Here is a 27091-nt window from a genome sequence, read left to right as displayed (position 1 = left end):
AAAACAACAACGTTATACAGACACATTGGATATAACAACATGTAAGTTTGTAAGTATAAGAGCGCCCTAAACATTCCATTATAATAGAGTGGAAAAAAAAACAAAACCAAAAACAAATTCATCAACAATGTCTTCAAAAAAGGGCACCTGAGAGCAACAGTAAGAAAAAAAAAAACCCAAATTGCAAAATCTGGATTTCAAAATTCAAAACACACATTCCACATAAGTACACATACTTCACAGTGTTTATAAACGTAGTGAGGAAGAGAACATTTCATCTGAACATAATTCACTAATACGGAAGAGAACATTTCATCTGAACATAATCCACTGATACGGAAGAGAACATTTCATCTGAACATAATCCACAACCTAGAGACACTCTAATAAAGCAGATGCAGATTTCCATCATGGGCATGGACATGCAGCCATACCAAAAGATCCAAATGTACACGATTCTCTGTATACATGTCAACAAGATGTCTGTGTATAAAGGATGATCAAGTTAAACATGTATCAAGCAACAACAGATGGTACAAATACTGTGGTACAGAGCACAGTACACATACGGTGAAAACAGTGTATGGTACAGGTTCTCATGTAGCGGACTGATGAACATGGTAGCATTTTGTACACACATGTACAATTCAATTTAACACATACACATATGTATGTACACAAACAGTGTATGGTACAGGTTCTAGTTTAGAAAGCATGATGCAGATTTGGAACCTTGGTACTAGTTCAGCAAGCATGACGTAGACTTGGCACCTTGGCTCTAGTTCATCAAGCATGACGCAGATTTGGAATCTTGGTACTAGTTTAGCAAGCATGATGCAGATTTGGTGCCTTGGTACTAGTTTAGCAAGCATGATGCAGATTTGGAACCTTGGTACTAGTTTAGCAAGCATGATGCAGATTTGGCACCTTGGCACTAGTTCAACAAGCATGATGCGGATTTGGCACCTTGGTACTAGTTCAGCAAGCATGGCACAGATTTGGCACCTTGATCCTAGTTCAGCAAGCATGACAAAGATTTGACACCTTGGCTCTAGTTCATCAAGCATGACGCAGATCTGGAATCTTGGTACTAGTTTAGCAAGCATGATGCAGATTTGGCCCCTTGGCACTAGTTCAGAAAACATCATGCAGATTTGGCACCCTGGTACTAGTTTAGCAAGCATGATGCAGGTTTGGCACCTTGGCATTAGTTCAGCAAGCACGATGCAGATTTGGCACCTTGGCACTAGTTTAGCAAGCATGATGCAGGTTTGGCACCTTTGCACTAGTTCAGAAAACATCATGCAGATTTGGCACCCTGGTACTAGTTTAGCAAGCATGATGCAGATTTGGCACCTTGGCATTAGTTCAGCAAGCACGATGCAGATTTGGCACCTTTGCACTAGTTCAGAAAACATCATGCAGATTTGGCACCCTGGTACTAGTTTAGCAAGCATGATGCAGGTTTGGCACCTTTGCACTAGTTCAGAAAACATCATGCAGATTTGGCACCCTGGTACTAGTTTAGCAAGCATGATGCAGGTTTGGCACCTTTGCACTAGTTCAGCAAGCACGATGCAGATTTGGGGCCTTGGTACTAGTTCAGCAAGCATGATGCAGATTTGGCACCTTGGTACTAGTTCAGCAAACATGATGCAGATTTGGAGCCTTGGCAATAGTTTAGCAAGCATGATGCAGATTTGGCGCCTTGGCAATAGTTCAGCAAGTATGATACAGATTTGGCACCCTGGTACTAGTTTAGCAAGCATGATGCAGATTTGGTGCCTTGGCACCAGTTCCGCAAGAATGATGCAGATTTGGCGCCTTGGCACTAGTTCAGCAAGCATGGTGCAGATTTGGCGCCTTGGCACTAGTTTAGCAAGCATGATGCAGATTTGGCGCCTTGGCTCTAGTTTAGTTTAGCAAGCACGATGCAGATTTGGCGCCTTGGCACTAGTTTAGCAAGCATGATACAGATTTGGCGCCTTAGTACTAGTTTAGTTTAGTAAGCATGATGCAGATTTGGAACCTTGGCACTAGTTCAGCAAGCATGATGCAGATTTGGCACCTTGGTTCAGCAAGCATGATTCAGATTTGGCCCCTTGGCACTAATTCAGCAAGCATAATGCAGATTTGGCACCTTGGCACTAGTTCAGCAAGCATGATGCAGATTTGGCACCTTGGTACTAGTTCAGCCAGCATGATGCAGATTTGGCACTTTGGTCCTAGTTCAGCCAGCATGATGCAGATTTGGCACCTTGGTACTAGTTCAGCCAGCATGATGCAGATTTGGCACCTTGGTCCTAGTTCAGCAAGCATGATGCAGATTTGGCACCTTGGCACTAGTTTAGCAAGCATGATGCAGATTTGGCACCTTGGTACTAATTCAGCAAAGCATGATGCAGATTTGGCACCTTCGCACTAGTTCAGCAAGCATGATGCAGATTTGGCACCTTGGTACGACATGTTTAGCAGAACGGTGCACATTGGGCGGCTCAGTGTAAATGTGTCTGACATGGAGTACATACGAGGGTATGGTGAATACATCCACGTGGCAATCACTACTGTGTTCAAAACTGGTAAATAACCCGGAAACACCTACCCACAGGGTGTAATTACGAAAATGTAAACAATGTTGATTTTTCAACATGAAACCATTGGCAACTATCCCAACTAAACTTTCCTAAACATGTCTGTGTTGGTCCAATTAACATGCTGGTGAAACACTATCATAGTACCGTCTAAATTTTATCATTTCTTTGGCAATTCAACATATTTACAGGTTGAAGGTTTTTCCCTTGGGAAGTGCTTGCATGCACCTACAATGTACATTCACACCTGCACCTGCACCTACATGTATTCTCCTCTAAGGTGAAATGAAGAAAAAAAATGAACACAACGGTGGGAACTGAAATGAGTCTTGTAACAAAATTACCATGGAAAACTGTTCTACAGCCTTTCCACGTTCCTACTTTTACAATTATACATGCAAGTCTAAGTGAAAGAAGGGAAATTTAGAGGGTTGCTCGTGGGGTAAATTTACTGAGACTCCACACGAAACAGGGATCTGCCATGTCTACCTTGAAACCCCATATTTTCTCGAAATATTAAAACATACATTATACTATTCCCACAGCTTTTTAAACACATGTTATATAAGTACAAAAAAACTTAAAATGAAAAAATTAAAATTGATCTTGATTTCAGACTTACATGTACCATATTAAATCATGTATAAAATATTTGACATATAATTTAGTTGAAGACTATTTTATTCATTTCACCTCTCTCTGAGAATTCGACTGATCTTACAAAAAGGCTTTAAAAATATGAGGGCATTATACTTGCAAATTGTAAGTTTCAGCATAAAAGTAAGATTTTATGACATTAATTTTCCTGTAAAAATGCACTTTTCTGGGTGGATTTTAAATTAAAGAAAACACAGCAGTTTCAGATGATTTTTCCACCACTGCTGCATTAGTCTACCATGTACAAAAGCATGGGGTATCACTCCAAATACATCATCACATGGACACAGCAGAAGGTCAATCATTTATTTAATTAGCAGTTTCTCCTGAATCAGTTCAAATCCACTGACTGGCAGTGATCTAAACCTGAAACTGTATGATTAAGATCGTTATAAAATACATCCTACCACATTAAAACCAGATCAATCGGACACCAGAACATTATAAAATTAGCACCAGTTTAACACTTATAGAGGACTACAATTCAAGCTTCTTGTACACGATGTATCAAGCTTTTAAGAGTCCCAACAGCTTATTAATTCAACTAGGAAAGGCTTACTGGACTAAAATGTAAGACGTCACAACACAGATTTTAATACTCCAGCAATTAACATGTACATGTATGAACTACATGTACACTGAAATTTGGAGATGGACAGAGGCACAGAAATGTACAGATACATGTACAGACTGGAGTGTTAACAAAGCTCAGGAGAAAATGGACAGACAAAAGTGAAAGCCAAAGTACACAAAAATGTACTTCTGAGTGGTATGAAATGACAATTGACATGCTACTTAATAAAAAACATTCACACACACAAATGTATATAAATCTAGTCAATATTGACTTCATGTATTTCAACGTTAGACTGTAAAAACAATAGCCATAGGAGAGCCTCGAGTATGAACTCTTTTGTCAGTGAAGGTAAAAACAGCCCTCCTGTATCATGCGACCTCTGAAAAGTGTTATGCAAACTCTACTAACATTAATTTACCAATCGCCTCACCCTGTTCCAGAGGCACATATGACATCTCTTTCCTTCAGACACTCCTCAATTCTCTCCACCATCTGTCTACTCTAAATAACATTTTGTGAAACTTCTTTCTGATGCCTGTCATGGTAAATGTGATCCCGAAATAGTTGCCTAACATTTTTGACAGGTCACATTTTTACCTTTACCTATAAAAGAGTTGGAAGTGGAGACTACTCTATTCCTGGGAATCAGCATTAAATGGTAGCTGTTCCTGTTTCTAACAATTTATCTCTCTCCGAATGATCACCATGTTCCACTTCTTCATCTTTGTCTACTTCAGGTGAGCTGCGGTTGTCATTGGCAACAACTGCTGTGTCTGGAATGGTAAAGCTGTTTTGACTGGTCGAGTCTGGTGTTTCTGCAAGAGCCGATACAGGATAGGCCGGTTTTCTTGGCCTTCTTCCAAGAGTAGTAGATTCTGGACTAGCCATTGGTGCCAAATCTTGGTCATTTAATTTCAATATAACAGGCACTTTTATCCCGTTTTCAGCATTTTTGCTCACTGTTTCCCCTTGTTGTTTTTTAGCTTTCAACTTCTGAGCAGCTAGAGCCATTGCTGTCAGATTATCTGTCTCGGCTCTACCAGTCTGCTCCACCATCTTGTAAAAATGCCCGATCTTGTCTTGTAGTAAAGTATAGGGTTCGTCAAACGCTAAAATACAGCCATCATCCAGCACCTAAATAAAATAAAAGGTAAATGTTTTTATTATGTTACTTTCCTTTAAAAAATCTTACAATCAAGCATGTATTTGATTTGTGTTAAATGATATACTCTAAAAACTTTTCACTCATTGTTGTACTTTAACTTTTTTAAACACATTCTGAAGCCATTATTCTGTTTTAAAGACTTGATAAAGTTATACTTTGCGCCAAGCCCCAAAATTGGTCAAACCAACCAATTTAATTTTGTCTGCAAAATCCAATTAAAAAGCTGCAAAAAAATCACAATGAAAGTTGCTCTTTTATCTGCAAAAAGGTTGACAAAATGCTATATAGAATGACAGTGAGTTTTATGTCTAGTGCAGAATGTCTCCAATAAACCACCGGACTGTGGCATAAAGCTGAGTCACATTCCGAAGTGCTGTTGACTGGCTATTGACTCCAAGGACCCCATTAACAGCGGCCATGCTGAAATACTGGGGACTCACTGTCCAAGGCTGGGATTCTTGAATATGGCTTAAAACACCAATCAAATAAATCAAATAGATCCAAGGCTGGTATGGAACCAGCACCTTCTGTGTGTGTCCCAGCTATTCAAAGACATGCATCTTAACCTGTGGGTCAGGACACTTCTTCCAAGATACAGCTCATTACCTTCATCCCAGGAAACAATATGGCACCCACATAGCAGTATTATATGAGTTACATATACACGACTGCCCTGAACCTCGGATCACTTGGACACAGTGAGCTTAATCTAATTGTCAAGGGCTTGAAAATCTCAGCAGGCCAGGCACCAATTTCACAGACATTTCTGACCGATTCTGATTTCTTCAAAGTTTGAAACACAATCTTACAGATTATATTTTGGTTTTATTAAGTAAAGTTTTGTCCGCCTCATCGTGTTATCTTAAGCCTAAAGTATCCAAATTTCAACATTTATAACCCAAAACTAAGCGTTTTTTAAAGATTTTAAATTTTGACCAGTCAGAAATGGCTCTGTGGAATGAGCCCCAGTCAGGGCCATTGATACTTGAACATATCTGCTTCCCATCAGCTTTGAAGTTTTATGCTGATGGTCATGGGTTTCCCTCTGCCCGGCTCTGCCTAGTTTCCTCACACCGTAATCATGGTTGCCGTCACACAAGTGAAATATTCTTGAATAAGGCGTAAAACACAAATCAAATAAATAAACAAATAAATCATGTTCTAGATTTGCTGTGTTTTTTTTTGTTTTTTTTTGTTTATTTATTTGATTGGTGTTGAATGACATCATCAATAAGTCTTCGCATAGGTCTATGCATGGGGGGTGGGCGGGATGGGGGGAAGCACTTTTAAGTGTTGAGCAGAAAACGGTCAATTACCAGAACTCTGTCTGAATCCATGATGGTGTGGAGGCGGTGAGCAATCGTCAGCACCGTGCATTCGGCAAACTTCTCACGTATCGTCTCCTGGATAAGATCATCCGTTCTGTGGGGGAAAAAGAAAATTCAGAAAAGCGGTCTCATTTATGATTGTACATATGAGACAAAAAGAAATGTAAATGTATAAATATGATACGCTCTATGGTACTGATTAGTAATATTTCACATGCATTGCACAGCGACATCCAAAATAAGACAGGTTTGGCTGATGCCTGTCAGTAAATAGCACATGGTCTGAGTGGCTAAACTTTTTAGTCAGGGCTGATCAGAACTGGACAAAGTACCAGACGCTGTTGAGTGCTTATATGAAAGCGAATCAAGATGTGAAAAAACAGAAGTGCTATGACCATTTTAAGAAGCTTTGGAATGAAGTAAAAACGGGGACAATCAATTCCTTTAAACAGAGACGGAGATAAATAAGAGAAGTAGCTATCACCTCAAACTTCTGGTAGTGCATTTGTATTAAGACAATATAGCTTTTGTCTGGTATTAACAAGCTTAAACATAAGTTCTCCATAAATCTGCCACACATGGGTCTAAACTATGGTTTACTGTTTTAGGCATTGAAATATCCTGTTGTTAGCTCGTTGCCAGGATGTGACAGGTGCCAGTTGGGCTAAAGATAATCTGTCCAACAAAAAAAAAAAAAACAACACACACATACACAATGAACTGTAAATTCTGCCCTGATCAGAATATGGGGACTTTTCGGGGACTTTTCAGGGACTTTACGGCCAACTTAACTGACCATTTAAAGACTGATCATAGTCTTCATGGTCTCTCAACACATTTCTCAACACATTTCTCAACACAAACAGCTGGGCAGCCAGACTTCTCTAAGACAAGGCAGCACTTTGATAATGCTTTAATATTTCTACTGGATACCAAGCCTGGAAAATAATTTTCCATTTTCATCAGGACATACTTGCAAATATTCCAGCTGTTCACATTATTAAACAAGGCATTCAGAGAATACCTGTAGCTGGCCTGAGTGAACAATTTGTAAACTGCATAATGTTCAAGCCATGTGATACATTCAAATATTGACCTCTGAACAAAAAAAACAAAACAAGTAGAATGATTGACACTGTCATACACAGATATTATCCTTAAATTGTATAGTGCTAAGATCTTGCCATCAAATCAACAAGAAAGACCAAAATTATTATACTGTCACAACTGTGACTGTCACAACTGTGACTGTTCATTGTATGCATCAGATTGCTGAGCAGTGACTTCATATGTTTTGGGGTTGTAAATCATTGTGGTGGTAAAGGCACCACGCAGAGTTGGTGCACAACTTTACAACAGACTGAGGTCTTTGATATGCAAATCACAAACAAAATTTGGCAATCCATGTACTATAGGAGGCAAATGCAACCCTGTGAATAGCTGCTCAAAATGTTGAGCTATCAGATGAAGGATTTCCTTGGTCTTTGATTTGCAAATTGCTTCTGATGTACGGCTGTCTGTGTACTATTGGTGGTCACTGCAACCCTATGACTGGCTATCTGTGTACTTTGGGTGGTCACTGCAACCCTATGACTGGCTATCTGTGCACTATGGATGGCCACTCCAACCCTATGACTGGCTATCTGTGTACTTTGGGTGGTCACTGCAACCCTATGACTGGCCAAAAACTTTAACCAAACTGGACACCAACACCACCACTGGCAGCATCTGACCCCCTCTCACAACACAATGTACCTTCTCACAGCTTCCAGGCATGTTGTCATGATTCTTTCATGATGTTGCTGGAATTTTTAATTTCAAGGGGTTTTAAAGGCCCCACATGAGTTCTGCTACTAGCCTCTGTAGCTCCGACCAGCACCTTTCTCGCTCCTACCTTGGGTCAACATTGGCCGTGGCTTCGTCTATCACCAGTATCTTATTCTTCCTCAGAATGGCCCGGGCTAAACAGATCAGCTGTCTCTGTCCCACGCTGAAGTTTATCCCTCCCTCAGACACATTCCACTCCAAACCCCCAGGCAGGTCATCTATCACAGGCTTCAGCTGGACCTGCAGACAAATAGTGTGAGTGAGCAAGATTAAACTTAGTAAGGATTTATATCTTTACTTGCTGCTTATCACCAAACTTCAGACATATACGATGGTAGCCAGTTATCGGTGGAGGAAATTGGAGTGCCTGAAGTAGACCAGCTACTGGCAAACTCTCCCATATGTAACACATGGTATGTTACATTGGCAAAATGATAAATGGTGTGCTGTAAACTTCATCCAAAACCACACAGATTACTGGTGAAAGGTCCCAAGTAAAGAAATAGAGTAACAAGTTCTGACGAGTACCCAGCTCATCAGGGAAACAGACACACAGGCAGACAGACAGGCAGACAGACAGACATGTAGACAGGCAGGCAGACAGACATGTAGACAGGCAGGCAGACAGACATGTAGACAGGCAGGCTGGCAGACAGACATGTAGGCAGACAGGCTGGCAGACAGACATGTAGACAGAACACAGGAAGGCAGATGTAGACAGGGAGGCAGACACACATGTAGACAGACAGTCATGTAGATGGACATGTAGATAGACAGGTAGACAGACAGACATGTAGACAGGAAAGCAGACAGACATGTAGACAGACAAGCATGTAGACGAACATGTAGACAGACAGGCATGTAGGCGGACATATAGACAGACAGACATGTAGACAAGCAGGCAGACAGACGGACATGTAGACAGGCAGGCAGACAGACATGTAGACATGTAGGCAGACAGGCAGAAAGAAAGACATGCAGACAGGCAGGCAGACAGACAGACAGGCAGACACACATGTAGACAAGCAGGCAGACAGACATGTACACAGGCAGGCAAGCAAACATGTAGACCAGGAGGCAGGCAGACATGTAGACAGGCAGGCAGACAGACAGACAGACATGTAGACAGACAGGCAGACAGACATGTAGACAGACAGGCAGACAGGCAGACAGACATGTAGACAGATATAACAGACAGACTGTAATATGTACATATGCTTGTGGATTTATATTGTACTTAACAATTTTTCAGTTATATGCTGACAAGACCAATACATGTACATTTAGATCAAACCATGTATATACAACCCTGTATGTATATGGAGTATTCACATATTGTCTGTTTACTTTTTGGATGTTTGCAAGATGTGTATTCAAGTATATTTATTTACATATACATGATTGGTGTGAGAGGAAACTGGGCAGAGCCTTGGAAAAACCCACAACCATCCACAGGTTGCCAGAAAACCTTCCCATGTACAACTGAAGACGGAGCCAGCATGAGCTGGATTTGAACTCATGGTGAGAGGCTTCTGGGTAACTGTGCTGTGCTGGTTAACCGTCTCGCCCTACCCAAGTATAGTTTGTCATACATCATGGAGAAAGTAGGCATGTCAGCCAGAGGACAATGTTAGTTACTGTCACATGGCTACTCACTCACAAGATACAGAAATGTACAATGTCAGCTGACGCCTCGCCTACGTAGATGTATTAGGGTTACTGACACCATATATATCCACCTCCTGTAACTGAGTAACAGATTTACCATGCAGAAAACCCTGTGAAGCACAGAAGACTGCTGTATAGGTGAATCACTTCAGTGATGTCACAATTCCACAACCTAGAAAAGGGAGATAACCTAGTCAACAGGCACATGACATTGGCTGCAGGATATGGTAATATGCATGTCCCCCATGCGACTCCTGATGCTGTCCTGTCAATAGTGTAGTATTTTGTAGGGCAAGTGTCGGGCAAAGATCTTACCTCTTCCAGTGCACTCCACAGTACCTCGTCACTATGCTGTTCAAACGGATCCAGGTTAACTCGAACAGATCCCGTAAACAAAGTTGGATCCTGTTCATCAATACCACAATGGGTTATATACAGTGATACAGTTTAAGTATTTGAATTTTATTCACTTGTTTATTAATAAGAAGGCTACACCAATTTACGTTTTTATTTTATAGGCTAAATGAACCTTTCTTCAATGTCAGCAGAGTGTATAAAAATAAAAAATCAAACCAACAAACCATCTATTTTATGACAAATGTAGACTATCCCAGTAAATTTTTCTCTAGTAGTCATGTTTACATGATTAGAAAATCTTGAAAAACAGGCAAAAAACAAATCATAAAAATCATACTTTCATTCCAGTTTTAAACAGTATTTACTAGCCTGTAAAACACAGAATAAAACAGGTGTTGCCTAATGCTGTACCCAAGAATTTATGACATATAATGTGCATGAAAAAAATTCATACAAGAAATGTACTCCTTTATGATTACACTGACAAGGCAGCCAGCATATTAAAGGCCATCAAAATTCCAATACACCTATTACATGGTTATTACAACGGTTATAAAACCTGAGCAGAATATTGTCAAAATTCCATTACACCTATTACATTGTTATTACAACGGTTATAAAACCTGAACAGAATATTGTCAAAATTCCATTACGCCTATTACATGGTTATTACAATGGTTATAAAACCTGAACAGAATATTGTCAAAATTCAACACTATTTGGTATGAAGATTTGTGGCAGTGTGTTTGGTTTATCGTCTGCACAGCAAAACCCTGCTATTGTGGCAGTGTGTTTGGTTTATCGTCTGCACAGCAAAACCCTGCTATTGTGGCCGTGTGTTCGGTTTATAGTCTGCACAGCAAAACCCTGCTATTGTGGCAGTGTGTTTGGTTTATCGTCTGCACAGCAAAACTCTGCTATTGTGGCAGTGTGTTTGGTTTATCATCTGCACAGCAAAACCCTGGTATTGTGGCAGTGTGTTTGGTTTATCGTCTGCACTGCAAAACCCTGTTATTGTGGCAGTGTGTTTGGTTTATCGTCTGCACTGCAAAACCCTGTTATTGTGGCAGGAAATAGTTTACCTGTGGAATGATGGAAATCTTGTTGCGTAGATCATGCAGACCTATTTTACTGATGTTAATCCCGTCAATTGTCACCTTTCCTTCGGGCTCTACGAGACGAAACAGTACCGTTAGCAGAGAGCTCTTCCCAGCTCCCGTCCTGCCTACAATCCCCACCTGCAGGTGACAAAAGCAACATAATTGTTTCCTTCATTGCAGCTTAATGATATACTAAAAAATATTTCTTGTGATAGCGACCATGATTTTGGCTGGAGGAATGCACGCAATGCTTAAAGAAAAACAACTGGTTGCAGAAGCTGGATTCAAGCTTACAAACCCGTTGACTTCGCTCCTTGGAGAAGAACCGCATCAACTAAAAGATGGCACTGATGGTGAATGGCATACAATTTTGACCTCAAAACAAAAGAAAACAGGATTCTTAGAAGCACTTAAATGTCATAAAATACTGTTGTAGTGCTCAACCATACAAGTTTTGAGTAGGATATTACATATTCCACACAAACTTTGTTGTATACAGGTGAATAGAACCCACACAATCCAAGAAAATGATTAACTTAGTCATGGACGAAATGTCATTCATCGTACATGTACAGGTAAGTACTATACAAATACTGCAATTCTTCAACCCTCTCACATGTTTGCAACGTGTTTATTCCAGCATATTCTGAAGACATTATTCTTTGTAAACTGATAAAATTATACTTTTTGTAAAACCCTGAAACTGGCCAATCCAACCAATGAAGTTTTTTCTCCAAACCAAAATAAAAACATGCATAAATTGCACTGAAAAGGTTGAGGTTAAATGCAAAAAGGTTGAGGGATTAGGGTACTGCAATTCTTCAACCTTCTCACATGCAAGGTGTTTATTCAAGCATCTTCTGAAGGCATTACTGTGTTGACTGATAAAATTATACTTTTTGAGCCTAAAAAGCCCTAAAATTGGCCAATCCACCCTATGTACTTTTTTCTCTAAAATCAAAGATGTGCACTGATGTGTTTTATATTGTACTCAAGAATATTTCACTTATACAACGCCGGCTAGCATTATTGTGGGAGGAAATTAGGCAAAACCCAGGAGAAACCCACGACCATCTGCTGGTTGCTGGCAGACTTTCTCAGATGTGGTAGAGGGATTAAGGTACATGTATTTCCAACCTCGCTGAGTTCACCGAATCACCTTTGCTCTGGCTAGACTGCCGTTTACATAAGGAAATCTATATGGCACGTGGTTGAGTGTCATAGTCATGTAGGGGCCGGAGCCAGTTACCCAGATGTGTAAACCTGACTACCGTCATAAGAGTGGAGTATTCTTCAATATAACATTAAAAAACCCACAATCAGCACAAAAATCAACTGATAACATTTACAGCATCACACTGCAAATAACTATGGCTATAAAGACTACAAATGTGTTAAAATTATTTCTTTATTTATTTGACTGGTGTTTTACCCCATCCTCATTGATATTTCACTTATACCAGGGCCCAGGGGAAACACATGACCATCCGTAGGTTGCTGCTGACCAAAGGCGGTAGAGCTTAAATCAAGCAAACAGAAGATATTCTAGAAAAAGACAGAACAAATCAACTTGGCCCCCAGTTTTTTTCTTACCAGTTTCAGCTGAACATCAAAGTAGGTAGTTCTTTTATGTCTCACCTTTTCTTTAGCCTGGATGACAAAGTTGATGTTCTTGAGAACAAGCGGGGCATCTGGGCCGTACCTGAGGCCCACCTGCTCTCCCCTGATGACCCCCTCATGGGGCCAGCTGGGGGGTGGTTTATTGTCAGGCGAGGAGTCTAGTGATGCCTCCTGGGGTAGGTTAGAGTATTCCAGAACACGCTCCACGGACACCATCTGAGAGAGGCAGAAAGAGTAATCATTACACAAGTGCTCTGGAAGTACTTCAATTTCTTTGATTGGTGTTTTGCTACGTACTCAAGAATATTTCACTAATAAGATGGCGGCCAACATTATGGTGGGAGGAAACCGGTCAGTGCCCGGGCAAAACCCAGGTTTCATCAAACCATCATGTTATAGTATACATGTATGTACACAGAAAATCAGTCATGTGGTACAGTACGACTTTTTTTTTTACAAAGGAGTTCAAACTCAATGCGCCTCCATAAAACTGTACATATACCTCGGGACATCACTAGTCCAGGAAGTGAAACTGCTCTAGTACTCAGGATGATTCAGGTGGCATATTCCCATCCAGTCTCAACTGGTTTAGCATTAACCTCACAGCAGGAGCATTATCATGTTCATTAGGTACCTGAGAAGCGCTGAGGTGCTTCTCTCATTTAACTGTAATTAAAAAGTAACCACAGTCGTACCTGGTTCTCCACCTCTGCACTCTGCCTGACGGCCCACTGGAACATGCCCATCAGGGTCATGGCATAGGTGACGGACAGCCCCACCAGTCCCGCATCCAGACCTAAGAAGGGGGGAAGAGATTGAGTGAGTGAGTGCTTGGGGTTTAACGTCGTACTTAGCAATTTTTCAGTCATATGACGATGAAGGAACCTTTAGAGTGTATGTAACGTGCCTCCTTGTTGCAGGACGGATTTCCACTGCTGTTTTATCTAGTGCTGCTTCACTGAGATGCCTTACCAGAAGGAAGTAAGTCGCCTCACCCGAGCCATTATACTGATACGGGTCAACCAGTCATTGCATTTTCTCCTTCATGCTGAACGCCAAGCAAGGAAGTTACAATGTACTTTTTAAAAAGTCTTAGGTGTGACTCAACCCTGGATCTACTGCTCCCGATATGGACGCTCTACCAAGTGTGCTAATGGGGCCGGTAGGGGCAGGAGAAGCCAGAACATCAGTAAAGCGATTAGCCACTAAGGAGTTTCATGCCTTGCATGCTATCGTATCAAATTCCTATAAATTCATCTTTTATTTATCTGACTGCAGTTTAAAACAGTACTCAAGAATATTTCGGTTTATTGGGTGGATGTTTTGACATCCCACATCCACACATGTAGTCAGGTGAACTCTGTCAAGTAACTTACTGTCCGCAGCCAGCACGCTGCAGAAGGCCACCGCAGATACAAACGACGCACACAGCCAGTCCAGCCTCACAGCCAGCCAGCGACTACTCGTAATGAAGAGGAACCAAGCCTCCGTGTGCAGATCCTGGTGATCGTCAAACTCCTGGGAGAACTTCTCCTGCACATCAAACGCCCGTATTGTACCCAGACCCAAGAGAGAGGCACTCAGGTGAGAAAAAAACAGGGCTGCGCGCTGTGGAAATGGAAGGAAGGAGAGTACATGTACAGATATGTGAAATTGCAGTTTGTCTGACTGATGATTGTCTGACTGATGACTGTCTGATTGATGAGTGTCTGATTGATGATTGATGATGGTGTGATTGATGACTGTCTGATTGATTGACTGATTGATGATTGTTATTGATGACTGTGATTGACGATTGTCTGATTGATGATTGTGATTGATGATTGTCTGATTGATTGATTGATTAATGACTAATACATGTTAAATGCACTCAGGCTTACAGGCCAACAAAATCTATGTACAAGTAACAGACAAATATAAGACCTAATTTTTTCTTTTTTTTTGGCTCATTATTTATAGATTTTTCACCTGAATGAAAGGAAACGTGAGGACAATGGACCTTTACCCTAGTCGTGCAGAGGTCCGTGAATTACCATCTACAATGTCCTCTGAAAGAGCACACAAATCTGAAGTGCTTCCTTCTCTTCTTGGAAATGTGAGATTCGGCAGTCAAATGTAGATTATATGAACATTAATAAAGACATACCTCCACATCCACCAACTATGATAAACTGTATGAAATTGCCAACGTATTTTGCATAAAAGAAATGTTCATTGACTAACACGGCTTATGTTACTTTTCACTCGTGTCAGAAAATCGGTTGTTTTTCCACAGGGGTGGAATTGACAGACCATTCGCAGACTCCTAAAACTTTATACTCAGACAGGTAGGTCCATAAAGCCAGCTCCGTGTGGACACCCCATAAATGACCATAGATTTCGCCCACAAAAGTGCATTTTTAGAGGCAAGTACATGTCATAAAACATTATTTTTGGTACTGAAACTTACAATTTTCCATTAGCATATCATCCCATGTTTCAAAATTTCATTTCTGGTTGTAGATTCTGATTCACATGATGCTCTTTTACTTACTTGTTCCTTCCAGTCTTTTAATATTTCTCGATGTTTTGATGTAGTAATGTCTGATGGCAACGAAGGCGATGGAGAGCGGGATGATGGGAATGAAGACCCAGGGGTTTACGACACCAGCAACAATAACGATACCCAGAATCAGCAGGAAACACTGTAACAAACAGCAAACACTGTAACAAACAGGAAGCACTGTAACAAACAGGAAACACTGTAACAAACAATGAGATGTCCACCCAGATATTTATTTACTGCTAGTTTTTTGATGGGTTTTTTACACCGTACTCAAGAATATTTCACTTATATGACGGTGGCCAGCATTATGGTGGGAGGAAACCGGACAGAGCCCGGGGGAAATCCACGACCATCCGCAGATTGCTGGAAGACTTCTGAATTTATAGGAAGAAGTGTTAACAAAGACATTTTTACAGGTTTTCTTGAAGTGATAAAAGGGCGCCAGATTTTGAAGAAATCACACAAACCTGGAGAAAGTCAAAAAATGTGATTGGTAGATTGTCATCCATGTGACCTACGTCCTTGGAGAAACGATTCAAGATGCGTCCTGTGAAAAAAAAAACAAGTACAGGAAACATCAGGAACAGCACCGGTTTATTAAATTTACAGAGAAAACAACAGTTGTTGTAAAGATAAAAACAAGTAAACCAAAATTTACTGAAGAATTCAATGTGATGTGTTATAAAGTGGGAGAAATGCCATTTACTTAATTGTAAAAGCCGAATTTAATGACTGACTATTCCTTAAAGTTACACCTGAGTAACCTGTTCAGTTTTCAGGACTGATTTAAAACCTTGAATGAATACAAAAGTCCTCTGAAAAAATCAGGCAAAAACTCACCCACTGGATTGGTGTCAAAAAAGGAAATCTTGGTACGAAGAATGGAGTCAAACATTCTGTTATGGAGAGTCTTGGAGGCAGTAATGGCTATCCTGAAGAAGAGGAGGGCTCGCAGGATGCCGAAGAGGAAAACACTGAAAGTGATGCCCGTGAAGATGTAGACGTTTCGCGGCATGTCCACTAATGGTATCGTAACGTTTGTCACATTGTACCCTTCGTTGACTAATCGCTCGTGCTCCTGTGTAGCAGCATGCCTGGCTTCCTCTTGGTTTGCCCTGCAAAGTAAAAGTGTTATCAGAAATTACAGCAGTTTGATGAAAGCATAAGTCTGACCTTGAACCCAACAAACTACAGTCCACGAGGCAGTACCAACACCCCTTTGTCAAAACCACACCTTAACAACCAAAAAAACCTCATCAGTAGGCCGTAGTCTCGTGGTTTAATGACGTACCAGTTTTTCAATTGCTAGGGCACAAGTGTATTAAGTGTACATGTTCAAACCTTGCCTTGGAATGAAGTTGTATCATAGCAATCCACAGCGGACAGTAGCATTAAGACAAAATGCCATTCTCAGGAATGTAAATGCACCAGTAAACTTCACACTTTTTCCCTCTGGAATCAAACTTTTGATCAAAGGTGCGCATTATACAGTAGACTAGAAGTCGGGTAATTTATTTCCATGATGATTTCCATGATGATTTCCATGATGATGACATACACCAAGCGCATGACTCGTATACACAGGTACAGATGTTCTTCCAGAATATTTATGGTCAAATTGACCCTACAAACTGTCCACGAATGCCAAGTATACTGGTACATGCTTACATGACTTAAGAAGGATGGTGTTATGGCCAGGAAATTCAACATGGCAGAATGTTCTGCAAATTAAATGATCAGGAGAAGACAGAATATTGATTGTCCCAAACCCGCCCTCACTGATGAACATCTGGTACTCACCAGTAGGACAGGAACCAGTCGCTCATGACGAATGCTGTCTGCGCGATGATGTTTATAAGGGCCAGGATGATGAGCATGATGATGTTTGCACCCGCCATGAAGTAATGTTTGTACACCCCCATGCCGATAGTGCCTTCCCGCCTCTCCTCTTCTTCTTGCAGCTGTACTGGATCCGGCTGCAAATTAGTATACATTTATTTATTTATTTACTTAATTAGTGTTTTAAGGTGTACTCTAGAATATTTCACTAACACGATGGCGGCCAGCATTATGGTGGGAGGAAACCCGGCGGAGCCCGGGGGAAAGTCACAACCACACAAAATGCATAGGCTGGCATTACACAGAGGAGAGGCTCCTAGGTATTTGTGGTATGAATGCACACTAACCGATAGGTCACCTATCTATTCACATGTATCCAATATTGATTTTATTTATACATACAATACTGATTGTTGTTTAATGCCACACTTGAAAATTTTACAGTTTCATACGCGTATACAATGGCTGTCAACTTTATCGGATTGGCCGGAGTAAACTGCTGACTTTCGCTCCGTTACCTAACAACAACGCTGACCAGCTAGTCTAACAATCCAGCAGTTCCATTGACAGATGTCATTTTCATGAAAACACAGGTAGCGGTATTCAGTAAAACTGAAATGCCAGAAACACCCAGCAATGCCAGGAACACCTAAAAACGCCAGGGACACCCAACAACGCCAGGAACACCCAATGACACCACGAACACCCAATGACACCACAAACATCCAAACAACGACAGGAACACCTAGAGACGCCATGAACACCAAACGATGCCAGGAACACCCAACAACATCTGGAACACCCAACGACCTCAGGAACACTCAACAACGCCAGGAACCCCAAATTACGCCAGGAACAACCCGATGACGCCAGGAACACCCGATGACGCCAGGAACACCCAATGACACCAGGAACACCCAGCAACGCCAGGAACACCCAATGATGCCAGGAACACCCAATGATGCCAGGAAAACCCAATGACGCCAGGAACACCCAATGACACCAGGAACATCCAAAAACGCCATGAACACCCAGCAACGCCAGGAACACCCAACAATGCCAGAAACACCCAATGATACCAGGAACACCCTATGACAACAGGAACACCCAATGACACCACAAACATCCAACAACGCCAGGAACACCCAGCGACGCCAGGAACACCCAACAATGCCAGAAACACCCAATGATGCCAGGAACACCCAATGACGCCAGGAACGCCCAAAGACACCCGGAACATCCAACAACGCCAGGAACACCCAGCAACACCAGGAACACCCAACAACGCCAGGAACACCCAATGACGCCAGGAACACACAACAACGCCAAGAACACCCAATGACGCCCGAAACACCCAAGGACGTCAGGAGCACTCAATGACACCAGAAACATCCAACAACGCCAGGAACACCCAATGACGCCAGGAACACCCAATGAGGAAAGCAACACCCAACACCAGGAACACCCAACAATGCCAGGAACACCCAATGACGCCAGGAACACCCAATGAGGCCAGGACATCCAATGACACCAGGAACACCCAACGACACCAGGAACACCCAACGACACAAGGAGCACCCAACAACGCAAGGAGCACCCAATGACGCAAGGAACACCCAATGACACCACGAACATCCAATGACACCAGGAACACCAAACCACGCCAGGAGCACCCAATGATGCAAGGAACACCCAATGACACCACGAACATCCAATGACACCAGGAACACCAAACAACGCCAGGAACACCCAATGACGCAAGAACACCCAATGATACCACGAACATCCAATGACACCAGGAACACCAAACAATGCCAGGAACACCCAATGACGCAAGGAACACCCAATGACACCACGAACATCCAATGACACCAGGAACACCAAACAACGCCAGGAACACCCAATGACGCAAGGAACACCCAAATGACACCAGGAACACCCAATGACGCAAGGAACACCAAACAACGCCAGGAACACCCAATGACGCAAGGAACACCCAATGATACCACGAACATCCAATGACACCAGGAACACCAAACAACGCCAGGAACACCCAATGACGCAAGGAACACCCAATGACACCACGAACATCCAATGACACCAGGAACACCAAACAACGCCAGGAACACCCAATGACGCAAGGAACACCCAATGACACCAGGAACACCCAATGACGCAAGGAACACCAAACAACGCCAGGAACACCCAACAACGCCAGGAACACCCAACAACGCCAGGAAAACCCAATGACACCACGAACATCCAATGACACCAGGAACACCCCAATGATGCCAGGAACACCCAATGACGCCAGGAACACCCAGCGACGCCAAGAACACACAATGACGCCAGGAACACCCAATGACGCCAGGAACACCCAACAACACAGACTCCATAAATGTAAGTAGTCCGCATCAGCCAAACTCTGGAAGTGTGTATTTTCAATTTTTCTGATCTTTTAGTGTTGGGTTTCTCTGAGCACATTTTTCTCATAAAACACAAAATAAACTTTGCATCGCCTAATGACACATATGGAAATATATGGTGCAACCCCCATGCTTTTGTACAGTTCAAGGAAATTCCAAGACCATTCACGAGTTGCTCGCAGACTTTCCCAAGTGCAACCATGTGTGAACTAATACTATAATCAGCCATTGTGTACACATACCTCTGGCAGACTTTCCCATGTACAACATGTATGAACTAATACGAGTTCAGCTGTTGTGTACACACACTTCCGGCAGACTTTCCCACGTACAACCATGTACGCGGTAATATTATGTTCAACTGTTGTGTACACATACCTCTGGCAGACTTACCCATGTACGACCATGTATGAACTAATACGATGTTCAGCCACTGTGTACACATACCTCTGGCAGACTTTCCACGTACAACTTTGTATGAGCTAATACTATGTTCAGCCATTGTGTACACATACCTCTAGCAGACTTTCCAACGTACAACTTTGTATGAGCTAATACTATGTTCAGGCGTTGTGTACACATACCTCTGGCATACTTACCCACGTACAACTATGTATGAACTAATATTATGTTCAGCCGTTGTGTACACATACCTCTGGCAGATTTTCCCACGTACAACCATGTATGAACTAATATTATGTTCAGCTGTTGTGTACACATACCTCTGGCAGACTTTCCCACGTACAACCATGTACGAACTAATACTATGTTCAGCCGTTATGTACACATACCTCTGGCAAACTTTCCCACGTACAACCATGTACGAACTAATACTATGTTCAGCCGTTGTGAGCATATACCTCTGGCAGACTTTCTTTTATTTGATTGCAGAAATGTAGACAGACAGGCAGGCAGACAGAGATGTAGACAGGCAGGCAGACAGACAGAGAGACATGTAGACAGACATGTAGACAGGCAGGAAGACAGACATGTAGACAGGCAGGGAGACAGACACGTAGACAGGCGGGAGACAGACATATAGACGGGCAGACAGACAGACAGACATGTAGACAGGCAGGCAGAAAAACAGACATGTAGACAAGAAGGCAGAAAAACAGACATGTAGACAAGAAGGCAGACAGACATTTAGACAGACAGCAGAAAAACAGACATGTAGACAGGCAGGCAGACATGTAGACAAGCAGACATGTAGACAGGCAGGCAGGCACACATGTAGACAGAGAGGCAGACAGACAGACATGTAGACAGGCAGGCAGACAGTCATGTAGACATGCAGGCAGAAAACAGACAGGTAGACAAGCAGGCAGACAGACATGTAGACAGGCAGGCAGGCACACATGTACAACAGACAGGCAGACAGACAGACATGTAGACAGGCAGGCAGACAGTCATGTAGACGGCAGGCAGAAAAACAGACAGGTAGACAAGCAGGCAGACAGACATGTAGACAGGCAGGCAGGCAGACATGTACACAGACACGCAGACAGACAGACATGTAGACAGGCAGGCAGACAGTCATGTAGACAGGCAGGCAGGCAGACATGTAGACGGACAGGCAGAAAAACAGACATGTAGACAGGCAGGCAGACAGACATGCAGACAGACATGCAGGCAGGCAGACATGTAGACCGAGAGGCAGACACACAGACAGACATGTAGACAGTCAGGCAGACAGACATGTAGACAGTCAGGCAGACAGACATGTACACAGGCAGGCAGAAAAACAGACATGTAGACAGTCAGGCAGACAGACATGTAGACAGGCAGGCAGGCAGACATGTAGACAGTCAGGCAGAAATGTAGAGAGGCAGTCAGGCAGACAGACATGTAGACAGGCAGGAAGACAGACATTTAGACAGGCAGGCAGATAGACAGACATGTAGACAGGCAGGAAGACAGACATGTAGACATACAGGCAGACAGACAGACATGTAGACAGGCAGGAAGACAGACATTTAGACAGGCAGGCAGATAGACAGACATGTACACAGGCAGGAAGACAGACTATGTATGAACTAATATTATGTTCAGGCGTTGTGTACACATACCTCTGGCATACTTACCCACGTACAACTATGTATGAACTAATATTATGTTCAGCCGTTATGTACACATACCTCTGGCAGATTTTCCCACGTACAACCATGTATGAACTAATATTATGTTCAGCTGTTGTGTACACATACCCCTGGCAGACTTTCCCACGTACAACCATGTACGAACTAATACTATGTTCAGCCGTTATGTACACATACCTCTGGCAAACTTTCCCACGTACAACCATGTACGAACTAATACTATGTTCAACCGTTGTGAGCATATACCTCTGGCAGACTTTCCCCTGTGTACACATACCTCTGGCAGACTTTCCCACGTACAACCATGTACGACGGTAATATTATGTTCAGCCGTTGTGTACACATACCTCTGGCAGATTTTCCCACGTACAACCATGTATGAACTATTACTATGTTCAGCCGTTATGTAAACATACCTCTGGCAGACTTTCCCACGTACAACCATGTATGAACTAATACTATGTTAAGCCACTGTGTACACATACCTCGTAGTCAAGGTTGACTGACTCCAGCGACACAGTGGAACCCAGCTCGTTCACATGTCGGGAGCTGCGAGATAGAGACCGCATCAGCTCAACCTTCGATGCTGACGTCTTAAGCTCCTCTTCTTCATCCTTTTCCTCGCGTTTGAGGAGGGCCGAGAAATCCACGCCCGAGTCGTACAGTTCATCAAATGTCCCCTTTCCCATCATCTGGCCCTACACAAGTGACATTTGCAAAAACATATCGTTAGTTTTTAATTATTGGTTCACATCAAGCTGGAAGAATGATTTTGAGAGCACAAACCTCGGCCACAGCCAAATGTACACAATCCACACAGCCAGTCTGAACCAAGGGACAATACTCTGTTAGGCAATGTCAAAATTTATTTATATGATTGGTCTTTCACGTAATACTCAAGAATATTTCAATTATGTGACAGTGACCAGCATTACATGGGGGGAAAAGATCATGGGGCAAACCCACGACCATCCGCAGATTGCAGAAAGACCTTCCCACATACAGCCGGGGAAGAAGCCAGCATGAGCTGGATTTAAGCTATCAGCGGGCACTGTTGCAAGGCAAAAGTAATATTCATTTGTGTCTAATGAAGAATCTCTAAAAAAATTCCATATCTCATTAACTGTAAATAAACTAAAGTTTCGATCAAAAAGGTGCATTTTTACCGACCATTAAACGTAACAAATGTTATTTTTGGTGCTGAAACTTACATTTCCCGCAGGATATCATTTTACCTTCCAAACAGACCTGAAAATACCTGTCTACGATTACCAGAACTTTCTGAATTGGCAAAAATACAGAATATTCACTGGCGAAATTTTAGGTCATTTACTATACATGTATCAGTACCACAAACATGTCACGGGATGGTCATTTACTGCAAATGTATCAATACCACCAAAATGTCATGGAATGGTCATTTAATGCTCATGTATCAATATCACCAAAATGTCATGGAATGGTCATTTAATGCTCGTGTATCAATACCACCAAAATGTCATAGAATGGTCATTTACTGTACATGTATCAGTACCACAAAAATGTCATGGAATAGTCATTTACTGTACCACCAAAATGTCACGGAATGTTCATTTACTTTGCATGTATCAATACCACCCAAATGTCACGGAATGGTCATTTACTGTACGTGTATCAATACCACCCAAATGTCATGGAATGGTCATTTACTGTGCATGTATCAGTACCACCAAAATGCCATGGAATGGTCATTTAATGCTCGTGTATCAATACCACCAAAATGTCATGGAATGGTCATTTAATGCTCTTGTATCAATACCACCAAAATGTCATAGAATGGTCATTTACTGTACATGCATCAGTACCACAAACATGTCATGGAATAGTCATTTACTGTACCACCAAAATGTCACAGAATGGTCATTTACTGCGAATGTATCAATACCACTAAAATGTCACGGAATGGTCATTTACTGTGCATGTATCAGTACCACCAAAATGTCACAGAATGGTCATCAGCAACAGTCAGATACTGGAGCTGATGGGTCACCAGAATGCAGGGTTTGTCCCTCACGTAACCCAGTGGTACGCATTTGGCAGATGTATTGTAATTTAATTTCCCCATACAGGTTAACACAACTAAAGACAACCTACCTGTTTGAGGATGAGGATTTCATCAGCGACAGTCAGATACTGGAGCTGATGGGTCACCAGGATGCGGGGTTTGTCCCTCAGGTAACCCATGATAACTCTGTGGCACAGATAAACACATCAATTACTTACAGCACTATTTAGCTGGGTTCAGCAGATCTTAGTACAGCGAATGACATTTTTGTTGGGGATCTTGTTCTCCTTGTCTTTGATCATGGGATGCATTTTTGAGATGTTCATGCCAGCCTGGCAGTGACTGACTGGTCATTCAAGTGATACTGGTCATTTGTTTTTGTTCAAAATTAAACACAATAATCAGACATAAAAGAGTTTAATGGTCCACATGGTTCTGGGATAGCCCTGAGTTCTCATAGTGACAGGATGCCCAAGGAAGTCAGAAATACTAACAAAGTAAAAACAACACCAAGAAATTTCCAGGTAAATGCTGCTGCACTACAGTCAAATCACATTTCACAGGAACAGGCAGCAAAAAGGTTGAATTTTAGGGAAAAGGCCACATACGCAATGTCCACCCAAATGTAAGTGCTTAGAAATTTCTGAGAAATAAATATATGTCCACAGTTATTACCACCCACAATCATGTAATAAAAAGGTTTCAATGCACTGAGATATAACAACAATGAACTACTATATGTAATAAAAAGGTTTCATTGTACTGAGATATAACAACAATGAACTACTATATGGAATAAAAGGTTTCAATGTACTGAGATAACAACAATGAACTACTATATGTAATAAAAAGGTTTCAAGGTACTGAGATATAACAACAATGAACTACTAAATGTAATAAAAAGGTTTCATTGTACTGAGATATAACAACAATGAACTACTATATGTAATAAAAAGGTTTCATTGTACTTGAGATATAACAACAATGAACTAGTGTAAACCATCATCAGGAATCAGGTTTGTAAAAGGTAATTTTAAAAGTGTTAGAAAAATATGTCTGACATACATATAATTGTACATGCCTTCATGTAAATTCAAATCAATGTGTGCACTCCTATTTGAGCTCTACAGGGCAATATGTACATACAAACTACTGATATACATCATAATTTCCATTTGGTATGTTATAATGGGGAACACCTTCCAGACAGTAACAATACCGCACTGAGATATGAACCCTTTATTCTTTCCTTTATTATAATTATGTCACAACTATTGATGTGTATGTGCTCATAACATACCCAGGTAGTACACAAGCACTGCAACGTCACATAAGAAAGGTGATGTGTTTTTAAGTTCAATGTGGACCTGCAATGTAGCTGTCGCAAAGTCTCCTCATTCAAGCTGCTTGACTTACTTTTCAAAAATGTGTCTTCCCACTTCGGCGTCCACAGCGCTCAGCGGGTCATCCAGGAGATAGACGTCAGCATCCATGTAAAGCGCTCGCGCCAAACTGACTCTTGCCCTCTGACCTCCACTAAGACTGATACCCCGATCACCTATAAGCGTCCCATCCCCGTGGGGCATCACCTCCAGGTCCTGTCAGGGTTAGAGGACAGAGGAGTTATGGCATCTATAGGACTGATTACATCATCAGTGAATATTTGATTAAATTAGGCATAATGCGAGTGGCGGAAAACTTAAGTTCCCTGTCCAAAGCAGGGTTTGAACTCACACCTTCAATATGTAGTTCATAGTGATGATTTTTGCAACATACACTACACAGTTATGACAGGGGCTTTTTCTAATTATGGGTTACTCGAAATTTTGAAAGGCCTCGACTTACGCCCATTAACACACTCACCTTTTTCAGGGCACACAGCCTGATGATTCTGTTGTACTTGATAGCATCATACTTTTGCCCGAAGATGACATTTTGTCTAAGACTGGCGGAGAAGACCCAGGGTTGCTGGGCTGCATAAGAGATCTTCCCCCTGACCAGAATTTCTCCCTGTGCTGCGGGCAACTCTCCAAGGATGGACATCAACAATGACGACTAAAAAAGCAATGGTTATCAGTCTGATTTTGACATCAAATTTAAGAATAATAATACAGCTCATGAGTTTGTTTTGTTTTTGCTTTGTTTTTTTTTTTGCTTGTTTTTTTTTTATACTTATTTTTAACATATTATTTTTATTTAAATATAATGATTATCTTATCCAGAAAAGATGGTGGGCTAAAGTATTATTTCACAATCTTTCAAGGAAAACCTGCAGATGGTTGTGGGTTTCCCCTCAGACTGCCCGGTTTCCTCTCATCATAATGCTGGCTGCTGTGAGTGAAATATTCTTCAGTACATCATAAAAACACCAATGAAAAAAAAAAAATAAAAGTAGCAATTATGAGAGGACACAAGTACCGGCTAAATCTACAGACGAACAAATGGCAAACAAATTTCAAATAAAACTGACTCTCTATTTGACTTATGGGTATGAAAATTTGCCTACTTGTGGCCCTGCCAGTATCTCTTACAGGCACACGTACATGAACTTGTAGTTCAGATTTAAAGGCGAAGAAAACATACAAATGACGCCAAAATCAGATGAAAGAGCATCAAAACTTATTTGTGAATATGATCATTAATATTTTTGGGGATTTTTTTTCATAAGAAAAGAGTATTTGAAAAAATTTTTGTATGGTGGGTACTTGGGACAAACTTTTGGTATTTATCGTTGTTGCATAATAATGTTCTACAGAAGGATGTGATGCTTGTCTAATAAATTTATTTGAATGTAGATTTGTTGTTTATATCGAAACGTATGCATTTAACCTAAATTATAATATTTATGAACATATTAAAAATATAAATATGATCCAAATTGAGATTTAATACATTTGTTTGCTGAAAAAAACAAATTCTAGTGCGAATATATTTATTAAACCTGTGTTACATCCTCATTTATGACATTATTAAACACAGAATATAAATATCAAAAGGTTGTCCCAAAATACACACCATATAAAAATGATTTCCATGAGTCTTTTTAACCTTAAGGAAAAATCAGGAAAAATATTAAAGACCACATTTAGGAATAACTTTTCGAACTCTTTCATCTGAACTTTGTCATTTTTATGTTTTCTCCACCTTTAAGAGCCAGATAATAAAAAGCCAAACCTTTCCTGCTCCCACTGGTCCAATAACAGCCAGGAGATTTCCTGGTTTCACATCCACAGACAAGTCCTCCAATG

The 27091-nt window shown here is 41.4% G+C and overlaps 2 protein-coding genes across 2 annotated transcripts; both read right to left on the bottom strand.

Annotated features, from left to right (window-relative positions):
• Positions 1-3931: 3931 nt before the first annotated feature.
• Positions 3932-22532, bottom strand: LOC135479607 (ATP-binding cassette sub-family C member 4-like). Its single transcript, XM_064759495.1, is given in 14 exon segments — positions 3932-4959; positions 6307-6412; positions 8213-8385; positions 10129-10218; positions 11253-11408; positions 12909-13106; positions 13586-13686; positions 14267-14483; positions 14485-14498; positions 15424-15574; positions 15903-15982; positions 16276-16550; positions 17236-17411; positions 22285-22532. Coding segments are annotated over 14 exon segments (2427 nt in total). The 5' UTR covers positions 22492-22532; the 3' UTR covers positions 3932-4476.
• Positions 22533-23897: 1365 nt separating this feature from the next.
• LOC135479608 (ATP-binding cassette sub-family C member 4-like) lies at positions 23898-27086 on the bottom strand. Its single transcript, XM_064759496.1, has 4 exons — positions 27018-27086; positions 25707-25898; positions 25260-25441; positions 23898-24029 (listed from the first exon to the last, which is right to left on the bottom strand). Exons 2-4 carry the CDS (start codon positions 25884-25886, stop codon positions 23918-23920), a joined length of 474 nt encoding a protein of 157 aa, XP_064615566.1. The 5' UTR covers positions 25887-25898; positions 27018-27086; the 3' UTR covers positions 23898-23917.
• Between the last annotated feature and the right edge of the window lie 5 nt (positions 27087-27091).

The sequence above is a fragment of the Liolophura sinensis genome, chromosome 12, assembly GCF_032854445.1.
Source record: "Liolophura sinensis isolate JHLJ2023 chromosome 12, CUHK_Ljap_v2, whole genome shotgun sequence".
Lineage (NCBI taxonomy): Eukaryota > Metazoa > Mollusca > Polyplacophora > Chitonida > Chitonidae > Liolophura > Liolophura sinensis.
This window is presented reverse-complemented; position numbering and strand designations above follow the sequence as displayed.

Excerpts from the sequence above, each read along its gene's own strand:
- LOC135479608 (XM_064759496.1), bottom strand. The coding sequence starts at position 25,886 with ATGTCCATCCTTGGAGAGTTGCCCGCAGCACAGGGAGAAATTCTGGTC. Across the intron at positions 25,442-25,706 it reads GGCTGTGTGCCCTGAAAAAG|GACCTGGAGGTGATGCCCCA; the intron begins GTGAGTGTGTTA and ends TAACCCTGACAG. Across the intron at positions 24,030-25,259 it reads GGAAGACACATTTTTGAAAA|AGTTATCATGGGTTACCTGA; the intron begins GTAAGTCAAGCA and ends TCTGTGCCACAG.